The sequence below is a fragment of the Phyllobates terribilis genome, unplaced genomic scaffold (assembly GCF_046119375.1).
Source record: "Phyllobates terribilis strain yellow unplaced genomic scaffold, ASM4611937v1 Scaffold_4__5_contigs__length_816908805, whole genome shotgun sequence".
Taxonomy (NCBI): Eukaryota; Metazoa; Chordata; class Amphibia; order Anura; family Dendrobatidae; genus Phyllobates; species Phyllobates terribilis.
The window spans coordinates 139,396,055-139,414,306 of NW_027362764.1; the positions used below are offsets into that span (position 1 = coordinate 139,396,055).

The following is an 18,252-nucleotide window of genomic DNA, read 5'->3' on the forward strand; positions in this document are numbered from 1 at the left end:
TCAAGGGAAGAGAAACAGACCATCATTAGGCTGAAAAAAAAGATATCCATCACAGAGTTAGCAAAAATATTAGGAGTAACCAAATCAGCATATTGGTACATTCTACAAAAAAAGCACACTCATGACCTTAGGAACTCAAAAAGGACGGAATGTCCATGGAAGACAAAAGTAGTGGATAATCACAGAATCCTTTCCATGGTGAATAAAAACCTCTTGACATCTATCCAAGTGAAGTACACGCTCCAGGAAGTAGTTGTTTCCATATCTAAGTATCTATTATTTCCCTGATATTCAATGAGAAGAGAAACGTGAGTACGTGGAGCAGCAGACAAAGTAATTGCAGTGCATCACTCTCAGTTTAACTTGCTTGCTACATTATGATTATGCAAATAAATTCTCCTCCAAAGGAAGAATACTGACTCTCTAGTGTCACTTATCGGAGCGCCAATGTACAGTATTACTCCCTTTCTATGTTATAATCATGAGGGAATATGTTTTTTCTGGGGGGGAGGATGCATTTTGTTTTATTCTGTATTAGCATAATTGTACATTTTGTACATCTGCATGTCGAACTTTGGCAAGGCTGATCATTCGGTCAGCATCTATCTCACCCAACTCTCCCACAATCTGTCAAGTGCTCCTGTATTCTCTATGAGAAAGTCGTTGCTAGATCTCTCTGGTGGTGTCATATTTATTTATTTTACTCACTTGGGTCTCCTTCACACGTGCGTATAAAACCAGTATCGGAAAAAACAGTACAGGTGTCATCAGTTTTTTGGATCAGTGTGACATCAGTGTTTTTCCAGTATGGTGTAATACTATTGTAGGAACTCGAGGATTCTGATAGCGTGGGGCAATGAACAAGCAGAGACGGGTCTCTTTAGTGCAAATAGTGTATTTGTGCAACAGCAATAACACCCAAAAACAATATACAGATAACCCGTAGTGACATACAATGAAATAGTCCAGCAATATTAAGTCTTTGAAACCTATATAGCAAGTCGGCAATGTTCTTACGACGAAGTCCACACACAAACGTGATCAAAAGGAAAGTGACACACTGGTGACGTGGCTTGATTCAAACACTGCGGGTGTAGTAAAAGTCAGAACCAGGTATGCAGTAGCCACAGGGAAGTCCAAGAACAAGTTCACAAGTTAATCCTAGATGTAGCGTAGATTCAGGGAAGTCCAGAAACAAGTTCACATTTAAGTAATATTCCAGTAAATAGTTCCAGCAGCCCTCAACGGAGGGAGTGAACGAAGGGTTAAACAACACAGTCCAGAAACACAGTTCTTACCGGGTGGAGTGAGGCAAAGGTTAAATTCCAAAGTCAACAGGTTAATGATAACACAGTGAGTGTAGCTTACATAGGCAGAGAATGTCCAGAGCCACAGGCTGCTGCTGAGAAACACGTGAAGATTAACCTGGTAAATACATAAGAGATCTGGGAGATAATAGTAGGACAAGGCAGCTTGACTGAAGGGATACAGAAGCAGAATACTCCAGCAAGGAAGCCAGCACCTGAGCCGGGTTTTAAACAAACGAACAGGAAGTAGGGCATACAAAAACAGCAAACTCCATCTTAACAAAGGGCAAAATCATTCACAAGGTTACCTAGAAAACCCGGAATACTGACATTACTCCCCCCCTAAAGACGGCCTCCGGACGGTCCAGGACCAGGCTTGTCCGGGTATCTCTGATGAAACTGAGCGACCTTCAGGGGAGCATTGATGTTACTTACTGGTTCCCAAGAATTGTCTTCGGGAGAGTAACCTTGCCATCTAACTAGATACTGAAGCCGGTTCCTATGAAGTCTCGAATCAACAATATCCTGTACCACAAATTGCTCTTCGCCATCAACCAACACTGGTGGAGGGGGAGATACGATACGTCCCTGAAACGTGTTAGGAGAGACCGGTTTTAATAAAGAAACATGAAATACTGGGTGTACCTTTAAAGTCCGTGGTAGCTTCAGCCGACAGGCAACAGAGCTCACAATCCCAGTGATCTTAAATAGACCGATGAATTTCTGCCCCAGTTTCTGCGAAGGAACACCCAATCTTAGATTCCTGGTAGACAACCAAACCGCGTCTCCTACCTTATACATAGGTGCCGGTTTCCGGAACCTATCGGCCGACTTCTTGTAACGCTCCTGTGCTACGGTCAGGGTGTCCTTTAAAACTTCCAGATTACGTTGCAACACCGCCACTCTGTCTTCAACCGCCGGTACCGAAATAGCAACCGGAGACCTAGGCAAAATATTTGGATGATAACCCAGATTGGCAAAAAAAGGCGTTACCTTCGTAGAACTGCTCTGAGAGTTGTTGTATGAAAATTCCGCTAAAGGAAGTAGCTTCAGCCAATCGTCCTGTAAATGACTGACGTAACAGCGTAGATATTGCTCCAAGGTTTGATTTGTCCGTTCGGTCTGCCCGTTGGTCTGAGGATGGTATGCAGAAGACAGGCAAACATTAATGTTGAGTGCAGAATAAAATCCTTTCCAAAATCTAGAGGTAAATTGTATTCCCCGGTCAGAAATGATCTCATCTGGTACTCCATGCAGCCGGAAAACGTTCTGGATAACCAGATCCACTGTCTCTGTAGCAGAGGGAAGACCGGTACATGGAATGAAATGAGCAGCCTTCGTTAAACGATCTACTACCACCAAAATAGTATTTTTACCGCCAGAGGTGGGTAACTCCACAATAAAGTCCATCGAAATAGACCCTCAAGGGCGAGACGGTACAGGTAGCGGTTTAAGAAGACCAGTAGGTGAAACACGAGGAACTTTGTACCGGGCACAAACCTCACAAGAGCGGACATAGTCATTCACATCTTTCAAACAGGTAGGCCACCAAAAAAAACGGCTTAGAAATTCCTGCGTCTTCTGTACCCCCCTATGACCAGCCAATACAGAGTCGTGAACCAATTTGAGAATTCGAAGTCTCACAGCCTCTGGGACATAAATACATCGATCTCTAAGCCACACACCATTCCGAAGGATAAGATTCACGTTGTCAGGTGGAGCAGCAAGAAATACGTCACCGTCATAGGCCAGCTTGATCTCCTGCCACAAGTCCCGGTCCTGGAGCACTCCTACAAAATTGGCATCAGACAAGATGGTCTTAGAAGGGGTCCCAGGCACGGAGTCCACCGTATGGATTCGGGATAATGCGTCAGCTTTCCCATTACGTGAACCTGGGCGGTACGAAATAATAAAATTAAACTGGTTCAAGAACAAACTCCACCTAGCTTGTCGAGGAGAAAGACACCTGGCAGACTTAAGGAATTCCAAATTACGATGATCCGTGAGTACCACTACCTGTTGAGTTGCTCCCTGCAAATGGTGTCTCCATTCCTTAAAGGCAGCAATGATTGCCAAAAGTTCCTTATCTGCAATATCATAGTTCAGTTCAGCAGAAGATAACCTACGAGAAAAGAAGGCACACGGGTGCAGCAAACCTTTGTCTCCGGTACGTTGTGAGAGGATAGCTCCCAATGCACAGTCAGAAGCGTCCACCTCCACGATGAAAGGCAGTGCAGAATCCGGATGCATCAATATCGGAGCCGTGGTAAAACAAACCTTGAGGCGATCAAAGGCTTCCTGAGCTTGCGAAGGCCATACAAACTTCTTCCCTTTTTTGGTGAGAAGAGTGATGGGACGGACAACTTCTGAAAAATTTCGGATGAAACGTCTGTAAAAGTTAGCGAAACCAATGAATCGTTGTACCTCTTTAATGTTTCCTGGTACCGGCCAGTCTAAGATTGCCTGGATCTTGCTGGACTCCATATTCAATCCCTGAGGAGAAATAATATAGCCTAAAAATTGGATTTCGGAGCAATGAAATTCACACTTTTCGAGTTTGATGTACAAATGATTATCTCTCAAACGTCTAAGCACGGTCTTAACATGTTCCCGATGTTCCTGTAAGGAATCAGAGAAGATCAAAATGTCATCCAGGTAAATTACCACATATTGGTCCAATAAATCCCTGAAAATATCGTTGGCTAAATGTTGAAAAGCAGCAGGAGCGTTACAGAGTCCGAATGGCATCACCAAATATTCATAATGTCCATACCGGCATCTAAAAGCTGTTTTCCATTCGTCTCCGGGACGTATACGGAGTAAATTATATGCCCCGCGAAGATCTAATTTGGTAAATACCTTGGCCTGGCGAACTCTTTCCAACAATTCCGGAATTAGCGGCAACGGGTACCTGTTACGAATGGTTACCTTATTTAACTCCCGGTAGTCAATGCAGGGTCTTAGAGTCCCATCCTTCTTCTTTACAAAGAATATAGGGGCTCCCGCTGGTGAAGAAGATGGTCGGATAAATCCCTTGGCTAAATTCTCATCTATATATTCTCGTAATGATTTTAATTCCGGAGCCGCCAGCGGGTAAACATGGCCGAAAGGAATCGCTGCCCCAGGAAGCAATTCTATGGGGCAATCATACGGTCTATGTGGGGGAAGTTGATCTGCCTTCCTCTTGTCACAAACGTCCGAGAATTCCTGGTAAACCAGAGGGAGAGTGGGTACCTGTATTGCCTCTTCCAAGTTCTGGGTGACTGGAACCGCTACCGTTGGACTGATGGTAGGACTACACTTCGGAAGGAAGGATATCTCCTTGGTTTCCCAATTGATGTTTGGATTTTGTGACCGTAACCAGGGAATTCCTAAAATTACAGGAAAATGAGGAGAAGATATTAACATGAATGAAAGTGTTTCTTGATGGTCCGGTTCCATCTTACACTCCAGAAGCACTGTCTCCCGATCTACTGGTCCAGAAACTAATGGGGAACCATCCACTGTTTCCATAGTGACTGGTGAAGCTCTTAGTTGCGTCTTTATACCATGTTCCCTAGCAAAAGAAGAATCCATGAAATTCCCACCTGCTCCAGAGTCTATCATGGCAGAACTTGGTATCCACTGTCCCTCCCACTGAATCTGAATAGGAAGAGACCAATGTGAATATTTCTCCCCTTGGTCTTTAGGGGAAGTCGGCATCAATATAGGGGGAAAAACAGCATCTATCTGTAGACTGGTCTCTGAAACTTCAGACTCAGCGTCAGTGTTGTCATAATCCCCTACTACCGCTAACACCTTGTTGGGTCGCCTGGGACATCTAGGACAATTGATAAGGAAATGGTCTGATTGACCACAATAGAAACATAAGCGCTCACGGAGACGGTATTCGCGGCGTTCATTACTCTCACGTTTTAGTAGCGAGTCCACCTGCATAGGCACCTCCTCGGCCTCCCGCGAGTTTTTGCCTGTGGTTTCCCAAGACGGAAGGGAGAAATTAGTGATGCGATTTACAGCTGCCCATTTTTCTTGTCTGCGTTCAGTTAGACGGATATCAATACGTACACAGTGCTGTAAAAATAACTCAAACTCTTGTGGAGACTCTGAACGAGCTAGCTCATCCTTGATTGCACTGGACAAACCCTTTCTAAAGATTGGCAATAAAGCATTGTTATCCCAGTTGGTGTCTACCACTAACCTTTTAAATTCAGTAACATATTCTATGACTGAACGTTTCCCCTGGCGTAAGGAAAGCAAGGCAGATTCAGCGGTGGCACGGCGATTGGGATCGTCGAACATTTGTGCCATGGCTGTCAGAAAATCATCCAAATTATTTAGACGGGTATCGTGACTTTCAACCATAGGATTTGCCCAAGCCAGTGCCCGTGATGTCAACAACATAATAATACATAGTACCTTAGATCTATCAGACCGGTAATAGGAGGCATGTACATCAAAGAATAATATACATTGGTTAACAAACCCACGGAATTGACTTCGGTCACCATTAAACCGGAATGGAGGCATTTTGGGCATACTAGTGGATGATGTAGGCTCAGTAGGTAAGGCCTCCCGGGCTTCTAACTTAGTACGTAGATCTTGGAGAGCCTGACCAAACACCTGTGCGTTGTGGTCAACCCGGGATTCCATGTCTCTAATCTTAATGTGTATAGTCTCTATCTCCAGCTGCAAGGAGTTAACCATGGTGAACAGTTTGTCTGCCCGTGTCTCAGTCATTGCCCCAGCAGAATCCTCTTTTGGCTGGAGTATCCTGTAATACTATTGTAGGAACTCGAGGATTCTGATAGCGTGGGGCAATGAACAAGCAGAGACGGGTCTCTTTAGTGCAAATAGTGTATTTGTGCAACAGCAATAACACCCAAAAACAATATACAGATAACCCGTAGTGACATACAATGAAATAGTCCAGCAATATTAAGTCTTTGAAACCTATATAGCAAGTCGGCAATGTTCTTACGACGAAGTCCACACACAAACGTGATCAAAAGGAAAGTGACACACTGGTGACGTGGCTTGATTCAAACACTGCGGGTGTAGTAAAAGTCAGAACCAGGTATGCAGTAGCCACAGGGAAGTCCAAGAACAAGTTCACAAGTTAATCCTAGATGTAGCGTAGATTCAGGGAAGTCCAGAAACAAGTTCACATTTAAGTAATATTCCAGTAAATAGTTCCAGCAGCCCTCAACGGAGGGAGTGAACGAAGGGTTAAACAACACAGTCCAGAAACACAGTTCTTACCGGGTGGAGTGAGGCAAAGGTTAAATTCCAAAGTCAACAGGTTAATGATAACACAGTGAGTGTAGCTTACATAGGCAGAGAATGTCCAGAGCCACAGGCTGCTGCTGAGAAACACGTGAAGATTAACCTGGTAAATACATAAGAGATCTGGGAGATAATAGTAGGACAAGGCAGCTTGACTGAAGGGATACAGAAGCAGAATACTCCAGCAAGGAAGCCAGCACCTGAGCCTGGTTTTAAAAAAACGAACAGGAAGTAGGGCATACAAAAACAGCAAACTCCATCTTAACAAAGGGCAAAATCATTCACAAGGTTACCTAGAAAACCCGGAATACTGACATATGGATAAAGAAAGAATGAAATTAGAAAACTTATCCTATTGTGACAGAGTCACTGGTGTTATATGTGAGGGGAGGTATGTGTCACTATGACTGTTAACCTGTGTGAACTGAACCTATAACTTTTCCCTAGCATGTTATGTGTTGGGGGTGTAATCACCATTGTGAAGGGAGTGGTTTTGTGTGAATGGCATAGAGATCGGGTGGTAAGTCATTCTCTCTACCTCCCCTCAGGGTGTGGCTGAGCTAGGTTAAATGCTCAGTCACTATTTTTTTTCACTGTTGCTGTATGTCTGGAAAAGCGGCAAGGTCTCCAGACTGGAAAGCTCAGCTCAGGAGGAGCTGTAGGCTGTGCTATAACCTGTGCGGGCGAACCCCACACACACATATGGACTGTGCTATTGTTTATCTTTTTGTTTTGCCGTTATTCCAGAAAACCGTGTTTATTTTGCTGAACCTGCAGTGCTTATGCTGCTACAATAAACCTGCAGAGGAAACTGTGTCCTGAGACTACTTCTGGAAGCAGCCGAGTGAGTCGTCTTACCATACCTACAGTATACTTAGCAATGTTAAACACGTATGGCACACGGATGGCATCTGTGTGCTGTACATGGTTTTCTCATTGATTTTTATTGGCCCTTGTCATCTGTGCTGCCGTAAAAAAATGGACATGTCTCCATGTGGTTCATATGGACACACAGCCCATGTAAGCACACGGACATGTGAAGATCACCATAGGCTATAATGGGTATATGTGCTAACCGTGAAAAAAACGGATGCCACATGTACTGCAAACATGGACATGTGTAGGGAACCTTCTATAGCGCCATTAATTCCACAGAGCTTTACAGATATCATTATCACTGTCCCCTTTGGGACTCACAATCTAAATTCCCTATCAGTATGTCTATAGAGCAGAAGGAAACTTGAAACCCATGCAAAAGCAGGGATAATATACAAACATTTTTCAGATGTTGTCCTTGGAGGGATTTGGACCCAGGACCCCTGAGCTGCAAGACTGCAGTGCTAACCATTGCATCACCGTGCTGCTGTCACGCAAGGTGTGGGAAAGACTTAGTGCAACACAAAAGGAAGAGGGAAAGGAAGCCCAGACTCTAGCCAAATGGGAGTGGAGACCTCTTAGGTTGATCTAGCATCACCCTGTCTCCACTAACGTCCCTATATTGGTTCTTCACCAATCGCCGCACGCATACCTTGCCCTGTCTTTCCCTGGCAATTGGCCCTGGCTAGGGAAGGAAGGAGATGAGTGCTAGTCGATCCCAACTGACACTAAAGACAACAAGGGGGAACGAACAAGGGAACATTGCTTAGCTTTAGACGACTCCAGACAACTGCACACATGTCCTCAAGACCAGAGAGGAAGAAGTATTGCTCTTGCTCAAGCTTTCACAAGGAGTAATGAATATCACTGGCACCTCCCTCTGGCACACAGCAGGTATTTGTACACCCAGGCCAGGGTGTTAAGGAAGGTAGCCGCTGGGTCCTAGAGACAGCCTCTAAGAAGGTGTCTGTAATGCCAAACGTAGAGGTCCCCTGCAACCAACTTCAGGAAGAAAAAAAGAAGCAACAGTCCGAAATCAGAAATGCCAGTGTTTTATCTCCCCTGACAACGTCTTATGAGGGATACTTGGGGCCCCCATACACCTTAGACCTCAATAGTCAGATGCTGATGGCAGATCAGTGAGGCCTTTGTTAGCTGGCAGAGTAAAGAGTTCAGGTCACACAGATGGTGGAGTGGTAAAGAGCTGACAAGGAAAGCCACTACCCTCTGACTAACACCTGAGATCACTACTGACCTTGATATTTAATATAATTGATAGGTGTGTTGAAATATCTTGTCTTACAGTTCACACAGTGTAGCTTAATGTCTTAAGTATTTTTCACTAGATTGCATAGTTGAATATCCATGCATATATATATTTATATTTGCTCATATCTAGTCACAAAAATGCATGTCCATGTTATTTTTAATTTTTAAATATAATTTAATGGAATTATCATTTTGAGTAAGCAAGTATAATGCGAAATTGTACAAAAATAACATGTATAATATTATGTTCTAAGCATTAGATAAAAAAATAATGCTGAATAATAAATGTGGCTTGTATATTAGTGCATACCGTACATTGCAAAATCTACCTCTAGTCCACTTATCATGTTACATAGAGCAGTTACATAAGGCTTAAATATAAATAGTTTTTTGGAATGCTCATTGGCTTTCTACTAGCAGTAACTAAACAGACTTGTAGGTTTCAAGGCTTCATATTGATATTGTTTTTCAGCAGTTCAGAGTATTTCATCTAAGTTATAGTTTGTGCATTTACTAGTTGGAAATATGCCCCTTGGTTACTGAGAAGCTTCTGGTGAGTTCCTATTTCTATCACTCTTCCATTCTTCATGACAACAATAACATCTGCATTCTGGACTGTAGATAGTCTATGTGCGATCATGATGCAAGTCCTTCCTTTCCTGGCTTGATCAAGAGCTTGTTGTACAACCTGGATAGAAGAGCAAATTATGGCTTTAATTAATAGAATTACAGTAATATGGAACAATAGTAAGGATATGTTCACACTGAGATTTTTGGGGGCTGAAAAATCTACTGAAAAGGTACTGAATGTGCATACAATGTCATTATCATATGGAACCCACTTGAAAAAGTGCTGCAAAACCACCGTAAAAAGTAAGCATACTGCACATCAATGTAAAAACGGCATTGCTGTTAACATGTTCAGTCTTTTGTTACCTCTTTTAACTGCTTAAGGGTTCGTAAACCGTGAGATAATTAATGCCATGTTTATATGTTCAGTATTTGGTCAGTATTAGTGATGAGCGAGCATGCTCAGCACTGCTCGGTACTCATCTGAGCATCTCACTGCTACAGACGAGCACTTCCGGGATGCTCGGGCAGGAGCTTGGGTCCTCGCCCTGCATGGTTGGCATTCTTTAGACAACCAATTAACATGCAGGAATTGCCTGATACTCACTGTAATGTCGTAGCCATCTTGGTTGTGGCATTACAGTGATTGGCTGGCTGCATAGAATCATCGGGTCTATATAGGACCCGCTGACCCTATGCTCGTCACAGTCTACCCTGGAAACAGGCAGAGAAGGGAGATCTACTGCTGAGTGAGGCACAAAATTGGCGGTTTATTAGTTAGGTATAGGTATTCCACAGCAAGATATATTTCCATTTGAACTAGCAGTCCTTCTAATGACTAATCCAGCTGAATATATTACTGGTGATAGCAGGAGTTAGGCAGGCAGAGTTTGTGGACACTGTATACAGAAGAATAGGGTCCATTGCACGTTCTGTCTGCTGCTGCTGTTACAGATATCCATAGCCCTAGACATCATGGCTAATTTTTTTTTTTGCGTTTAATCCTGATTATTTGCATAAAATGTATAGAATTTTACTGCTCCATTTACTTGTTAGCAGAATACAGACAGATTTTTTTTATTTTATTCACATTGCTGTATTGTGGAAGCAGAGAAACTTTTCCATCATCAGACATGATACCATATTACTGTGATAATAATCGTGACATTTTTTGGAGCATGCCAAATATTACACTCCATTTAAAGTCTGCCAGTTGTGTGTTATTCAAACCTATTTTCACTTGGTCGCTGACCAATATCATACTAATAGGCCACTGCCTAAAAAAGTGGTCATCAGATGTGATCGGATTTTACTGCGCTAATAATCCAGTATTTTTTGTGAGCGTGCCACATATTACTCCATTGCACTCCATTTAAAGTGTCAGATATTACACTCTATTTAAAGTCTGCCAGTTGTGTGTTGTTGAAACCTATTTCCACTTGGTCGCTGACCAATAGCATACTTGTGAACAATGTTGTCAGAGTATTACGCCACTTTTATGGACTGACAATAAAACATGCAAAAACAAAGCTAAAATGGATTTTCCTGGAAGAAATGTTAAGAAACATTCTTTGCAAGGTCATGACTTGTATATAAGGCCAAATAAATAACAAAAAAAAAGTTATAGACTGTGGAAGAGATTTATGCGACCAGAATGAACACTCATCTCGAGCTGATGATACCACCTAGCAGCACCTGTCCCTATTGTAAATGCATCTAACAGCGGTATTGATAGGGAGTAGAATAGATTTGTATTTTTTTCTGCAGCACCAGCAGCACGCAGTATAAGGCAAAAATACCTGGCTGTATTGGTGTAATATGCTATCCAAACTGCGATAGCTCACCCATAAATGAATATCAGATAAGACTAGTAATATTCTAGAATATAGAATCTATTTGAATTGTCCTTCCCATTAGAAAGGAGTGGGTCTCCTATACTGTAATTGCGTATGCAGCAATTTCAAACGCTGCCAAAAATTAGGACGCACTCCAATACACATTTGAAGAGACATAAAAAAAATATATATATATAAACACAGCAGGATCTTTAGTATAAAAAACAGATTTACTAATGTAACCTCAAAGTAATCACATTCTACAATGACAATGAGAAATGACAGCCAGAGCAGATATGGTTTCCCTCTTTGCCAGTCCTTTCACCGACCAAAAGAATATGGCTGTGGTGAAATACAAATCTCACCGAGAAGTGTGGGTGAAGGTTCCCGGACAATCCATGGCTGCCTTTTTACTCTGGACTTGCTCCAGAAATCTATAAGACTTAAGATCTGTAATCTGGCACCTTGGCAAAGCCCAATTCTGTTCTCCCTCTGATATCTAACAAACAGGTCATGCTGCAGAAACTTGCACCTACTGCCACTCAGTGTCTTCAGCTCCTTTGTGAGAAACTAATGTTTGGACAGCCAGTCTACCAAATAAAATTCCTGACATGGAAATTATGAATGGCTTCGTTTCTGGTACTGGGTGCTAATAACAAACCATGGCGTGCCATTCACTTGATATTCCTAGCTGGTTGGAGACAAGCTCATTCCCACAGAAAAGTACCAGTATCACGGAACGACAAGGGAGATAGAGGGGGAAGGATGGCCCTAGCAGTAGAGAACAAGGGAAGGGACACCTCCTGAATAGAGATGAGCGAATGTTTCAATATTCGATTCGGATTACGATCACTGAATTTGCAATATTCGCCGATTTATTCGTCGAACGTTAGCGAACACCATAGCATTCAATGGGGGGCAAAAATAAACGCGTACACAACACCTTCAAACAGGCCCAAAAGCTGCCAAAAGACATCAAATTAGGGGTTAATCCAGAATACAAGTACTATAATTATTATTACTATTACAGCCACATTTATTCCATGGCGCTTTACATGTCAAAAGGGGTCACAGACTGATACAAGAGGAGAGAGGACTCTGCCCGCGAGGGTGCACAAACAATCTACAATGGATGGGTGAGGGTACAGTAGGTCAGGGTACAGCTAGTCATGCAGCGGTATGCTGGAGCGAAGCTTAATGCAAATTATACGCTTATCACAAGAAGTATGTCTTCAGTTTCCTTTTCAAGGTTTCCATCTTCGGCGACAGTCTGATATGTTGGGGTACAGTGTTATCACAGTAGGGGAGATGCACGATGCATGACAAATCTGCAGAGAGCCTAAATCACATTAAGCTTCCAGGAGCACACAACTGAGCAGATTAACCCCTGCACCGATTAATATGAAGGCAAAAGGCTTCTTTCTGATGAATGGAGTGGGAGGAATCAGACACTGCAGTCGTCTGGCTCCTCTCTGTCATGGTAAACCCGTAAGCAGTGGTGGTCGGTCTCCTAGGCAACGAGCTAACTCCTTTATGATGATAGAGGACAACATCTGCAAGTAGTTTGTATGTTCTCCCTGTGTTTGTGGGGGTTTCCTCCAAGTTCTCCGGTTACCTCCTCAGTAAAAAAGCAGCCGTAGAGGAGTGTTCACAGTTCAAAAAATTAGGGCCTGACACCACCATTTCCGTGGCCAACAGATTGGAGATGGTGGAGTTCCACCTCTTAGCTTTGTCATGTGTGGGAGGAAACAATCTTTTACGTGACCACATCTGTGGGACCGAGAGCTGACTGCAGTGCTGAGAGAGGGCGGAGTACGGTGAATCGGACAAACTGCTGGACCATGAGTGAGGTGCAAGGGGACATGTTACGGTGGATTTAGAAACATGTGGTGTGCTCGGTGAAACAAACACAGAATGCATGTCAGCTTCCGTTACAGCTGACAGGCTCTCACCTAGCCTGACTGGAGCGGGTAGAGAAGCAGAGGTTCTGCGGTGGGAGACCTGAGTACCAATACTCAGCACGGTAACAGGGGAGGAGGAAGAAGCGGCGGATGCGGTTGATGGGGCTGCTGATAGTTGTTGGGGTCCGCTGGTCTCCATTTTATCACAGTGAGATTGACAGAGTAATGCATGTTGATCGCGCATGTGAAGGTTCATGCATGTAGTAGTCAAATTATTGCACTTTTTCCCTCTACTGAGTTTTTTATCGCAAAGTTTGCAGATAACGTGAGCTGGATCATCCTTTGCGGTCTCAAAAAAGGCCCAAGCTAGGCGCCCCTGTGAGCTGCAGACTCGTGACCGCTGCTGGTCACTGTTGTGGCTGAGGATGCAGTGCTTCTCGTGTTTGCATCACTTCATGTCTGCTTCACAGGATGCAACGTAACCTCCTCGTTTTCCTCCTCCACCTCCTCAGATGAGCTACTCAGTTGCGTGCCTCTGGGTTCACACCAAGTTGGATATGCAACCTCATCATCCCATTCCTCGCCCTCAGAGTTACCATACTCCTCTTCTTGCCCTGACAGCACTGTACAGTCAAGGGTCAGGAAGCTGCTCAGACCCAACCTTTTTTTTTCCCCGTGTGGAGAAGAATATCTGCCCCAAACAATTGTAAGCATAGATGCAGTCTGCTTTACATACTCATTTTGAGTTTATCATGTCTGTGTACCCCTGTGTGGAGAATAATATCTGCTCCAAACAATTTTAAGCTGAGATGTAGTATGCTTTATATACCCATTTTGAGCTTATCAGGTCTGTGTACCCCTGTGTGGAGAACAATATCTGCACCAAAAATTATTTTCACTAGAGTATAACTATTGTAAAGGAGACCAAAACCTCTTCCACTGCAGCCCACCCAGCACATGGAGACCCAATCAGGGGTGATGACATTTCTCTAAATTAGGGCCTAATACCAGCGAAGTGGCATCCACTTCAGTACAGTAGAAATAGTACAATTAGGAACGATACCTCTTCCCCTACAGCCAAACCAGTAGATGGAGACCCAATCAGGACTGTTCCCATTTGAAAACATTTGGGCCTAAAGCCACTAAAGTGGCATCAATTTCACTAGAGTATAAGTAGTATAATAGGGACCGACACCTCTTCCACTATTGCCAACCCAGTAGAGAGAGACCCAATCAGGATTCCCCACATTTCCAAAAATTACTGGCAGACACCTACAAAGTGGCATCAATTTCAGTACAGTAGAAATTGTACAATTAGCAATGACACCTCTTCCCCTACAGCCAACCCAGTCGATTGAGACCGAATCAGGAGTGTTCCCATTTGAAAACATTTGGGTCTAAAACCACTAAAGTGCCATCAATTTCACTAGAGTATAACTATTGTAAAGGAGACCAAAACCTCTTCCACTGCAGCCAACCCAGCACATGGAGACCCAATCAGGGGTGATGACATTTCTCTAAATTAGGGCCTAATACCAGCGAAGTAGCATCCATTTCAGTACAGTAGAAATAGTACAATTAGGAATGATACCTCTTCCCCTACAGCCAACCCAGTAGATGGAGACCCAATCAGGAGTGTTCCCATTTGAAAACATTTGGGTCTAAAACCACTAAAGTGGCATCAATTTCACTAGAGTATAAGTAGTATAATGGGGACCGACACCTCTTCCACTACAGCCAACCCAATAGATGGAGTCCCAATCAGGATTCCCCAAATTTCCAAAAATTACTGGCAGACACCAACAAAGTGGCATCAATTTCAGTACAATAAAAATTGTACAATTAGGAAAGACACCTTTTCCACTACAGCCAACCCAATGGATTGAGTGACCAAATCTGTATTCTCCACATTTCAAAAAATTAAAGCCTAAAACTTGAAGCCGCAGCAAGAGCATGCACACAAGCCATATCACAGATTGCAATTCCACAAGATCAATGCAGCACACTAAAAACTACAACATCTCCTACTCTGTGATGTCTGCAAGTGGGGTGCAAAAGTACTTTGAGATCCATGACTTGTTCAACTTGATGAAAGTTAGGTGGTCAACACTTTCATGGGACAGCCGGGTGCGCTTATCAGTCAGGACACCACCAGCAGCGCTCAACACACGTTCTGAGAGAGCACTTGCTGCCGGGCATGATAAAATCTCCAAGGCGTGACAGGCAAGCTCAGGCCATTAATCCATTTTTGAAGACCAAAATGTAAAAGGATCAAAATCCTTACTGATGGTATTCATATAGAGCTCTAGATAGTACTCCACCATCCTCTCCAGTCGCTCTCCACATGTCAGACTTGTACTCTGTTGTGCTGGTGCACAAGCTGGTCTAAAAAAAAGGGTGAAAGGAATCACAGAAATTGCTTCTGCCATTTTCTCTGCAGCTCCTAATGTTTTGCTGTTGACAAACTGACGTGCCGGATTTTGAAAGTGTTGCGATGCACACTATGTGCCTCATTCCTATCTTGAGGAAAAGCTCTATTAAGGTTGCTTAAAAGCTTGTTTCGATACTCCAACATTAGCGTGTCCCTTTCCAGGGCGGGATTCATCTGGCAAAATGTACTCTTATAACGTCGATCTATCAGATTGGCAACCCAGTAGTCAGCATTATTTTGAATCCTAACTATACGGGGATCATGTTGCAGAAAGTGCAGCAAGAAGGCACTCATATGTTGGGCTCTTCCAGGTGGAACCAAGCCAGACTCTATCGTTGGCCGCATAACACTGATGCTTGGGGATGATAATCCTCTTCATCTTCTGACTGTTGTTCGCCATCACCTCTTCCTCCTCCATTTTTTCCTCGGCTCTTGCACCTTCACTAACAGTATGTCTGGTATCACCAAAGCCACTCGATCGCAGAAAGCCATCGTCACTTGGCATCTGCCTGTGTGATGAGTGTATGGAACTTTGAGACAGTCTTATCCCTTTCACATCCTCCTCTTCTTCTGGGACAACCACCTCCTGCTGCACGCTATTCAAAGTCTTCTCCAGTCAGCAGATGGCTGGACAGTGATGCTGATGACAGCATTGTCAGCGCTAACTAGTTTAGTAGCCATTTCAAAACTGTGCAGAAGGGTGCAGAGGTCCTTAATCTGTTCCCACTGCGTAAACGTGATATGCCCCATGCTCATACTGCGTTGGCTTAGGCTATACGACATGACATACTGCATCAGGACTCGTTGCTGCTGCCACAGTTGCTGCAACATGTACAGAGTGGAATTCCACATCATCGGCACATCACATATCAACCTGTTAACTGGCATGGACAAAGACCTCTGTATCGATGCAAGTCGATGACTTGAGGGATGCGAACGGAGGAAGTGAGCACACAGCTTCCGTACTTTCTGAAGCAGCTCATCCAGGCTGGGATAGTGGCAGAGAAATTGCTGTGAGGATGTGAGCCATGCAAGGCACTTGTGTGAGTTCGCTTCGGCGTAGGGCCACCAACAAGTTAGCACTTTTATCGCACACGGCCTTCCCAGGCTCCAGGTTCAGCGGAGACACCCATTGCTGAAACTGAGCCTGGAGAGCTGTCCACAACTCTTCAGCTATATGACTGTGATCTCCAAGGCATATTAATTTGAAGACTGCCTGATTGTGGTGAGCCCTGGCTGCGCAGTACGGAGGTAGTGTGGATTCGCTCTAACCTGTTGGAGCTCGTGTCTCATTAAGGCAGAGGTTGACTGCGCAGGTGGAGGCCCTAGAGGAGGTGGAGGAGGCATAAGCAGTGGAGGAAGTATGAAATACAGAGGTTTGTTCTGCAAGCCTTGGGGATTCCAAGATTTGTTGAGCAGCCCCTTCCCCGCCTGCCCCCACAGCCAGCAGAGTCACCCACTGCTCAGTCAGCAAGATGTAATGCCCTTGGCCATGCTTACTAGTCCAGGTATCTGTGGTGAAATTCACCCTGGCAGACATAGATTTACTTAAGGAACGGGTGATGTTGTCTTCGACATGCTGGTGTAGCACAGACACAGCATTCTTAGAGAAGTAATGGCGACAGGGCAGCTGGTACTGGGAGACTGCGACGGCCATCAGCTTTTGGAAACCATCGATATCTACCAGGCGGAAATGCTGCATTTTTGTGGCCAACAGATTGGAGATGGTGGAGTTCAACATCTTAGCTTTGTCATGTGTAGGATGAAACAATTTTTTACGTGACCACAACTGTGGGACCGAGGGCTGGCTGCAGTGCAGAGAGAGGGAGGAGTATGGTGAAATGAACAAACTGCTGGACCGTTAGTGAGGTGCAGGTGCAGATGTTACGGTGGAATGATAAATGTGTGGTGTGCTCGGTGAAACAAATACAGCAGGTATTTCTGATTCCGTTAAAAATGACAGGCTCTCACTCAGCCTGACTGGAGCGGGTAGAGAACCAGAAGTTTTGCGGTGGGAGACCTGCAACCTGCATGCCAATACTTGGCACGATAACAGAGGAGGAGGAAGAAGCAGCGGATGCGGTTGATGGGGAAGCTGATTGTTGTTGAGGTCCGCTGGTCTGCATTTTAGCACAGTGAGATTCCCAGTGTAACGCATGTTGTGTGCGCATGTGAAGGTTCATTCAAGTAGTCGTCAAATTGCACTTTTTCCCTCTACTGAGTTTTTTATCGCAAAGTGTGCAGATAACGTGAGTCGGCTCATACTTTGCAGTCTCAAAAAAGGCTCAGGGTAGGCAACCCTTGCCACCCTTGCGAGCTGAAGACCCGAGACCGCTGCTGGCCATAGCCACAGTTGTGGCTAAGGATGCAGTGCTCCTCGCGCTTGCATCACTTTGTGTCTGTGCCATAGGACAGAAGGTAACGTCCTCGTCTTCCTCCTCCACTTCCCCAGATGAGCTACTCAGCTGAGTGACTCTGGGTTCACACCAAGTGGGATCTTCAACTTCGTCATCATCCAATATGTTATCCCATTCCACGTCCTCAGAGTGACCCTTTTCCTCTTGTTGCCCTGACAGCACAGTACAGTTCGCATAAGCCTCGGGTATCATCAGGATCACCTCCCTCCCTTGGTGGTTATCATTTGGTGATGAGGGTCAGGAACCTGCTCGGATCCTACTCCATCCTGCCCCGAATCCAGCCTAATTATTTCCTCCTCTTCTTGACTCTATGAATGTCTGGAGTACACTTCTGATGACCATGGTATAGAATAGGTGAACAGT

General features: G+C 44.3%; 1 protein-coding gene across 2 annotated transcripts in view; it reads right to left on the minus strand.

Annotated features, from left to right (window-relative positions):
• LOC141265120 (ATP-binding cassette sub-family B member 5-like) overlaps positions 1-18,252 on the minus strand; it is a 1,140,380-nt gene that overhangs the window by 863,304 nt on the left and 258,824 nt on the right. The window contains exon 28 of one of the 2 annotated variants that reach the window (XM_073677792.1): positions 9,003-9,423. The exons of the other annotated variant lie outside the window; for it this stretch is intronic. Coding sequence (XP_073533893.1) covers positions 9,226-9,423 — 198 coding nt within the window. The 3' untranslated portion in view covers positions 9,003-9,225. Of the gene's footprint in view, positions 1-9,002; positions 9,424-18,252 lie in introns of those variants that run through there. 2 annotated transcript variants of the gene reach the window in all.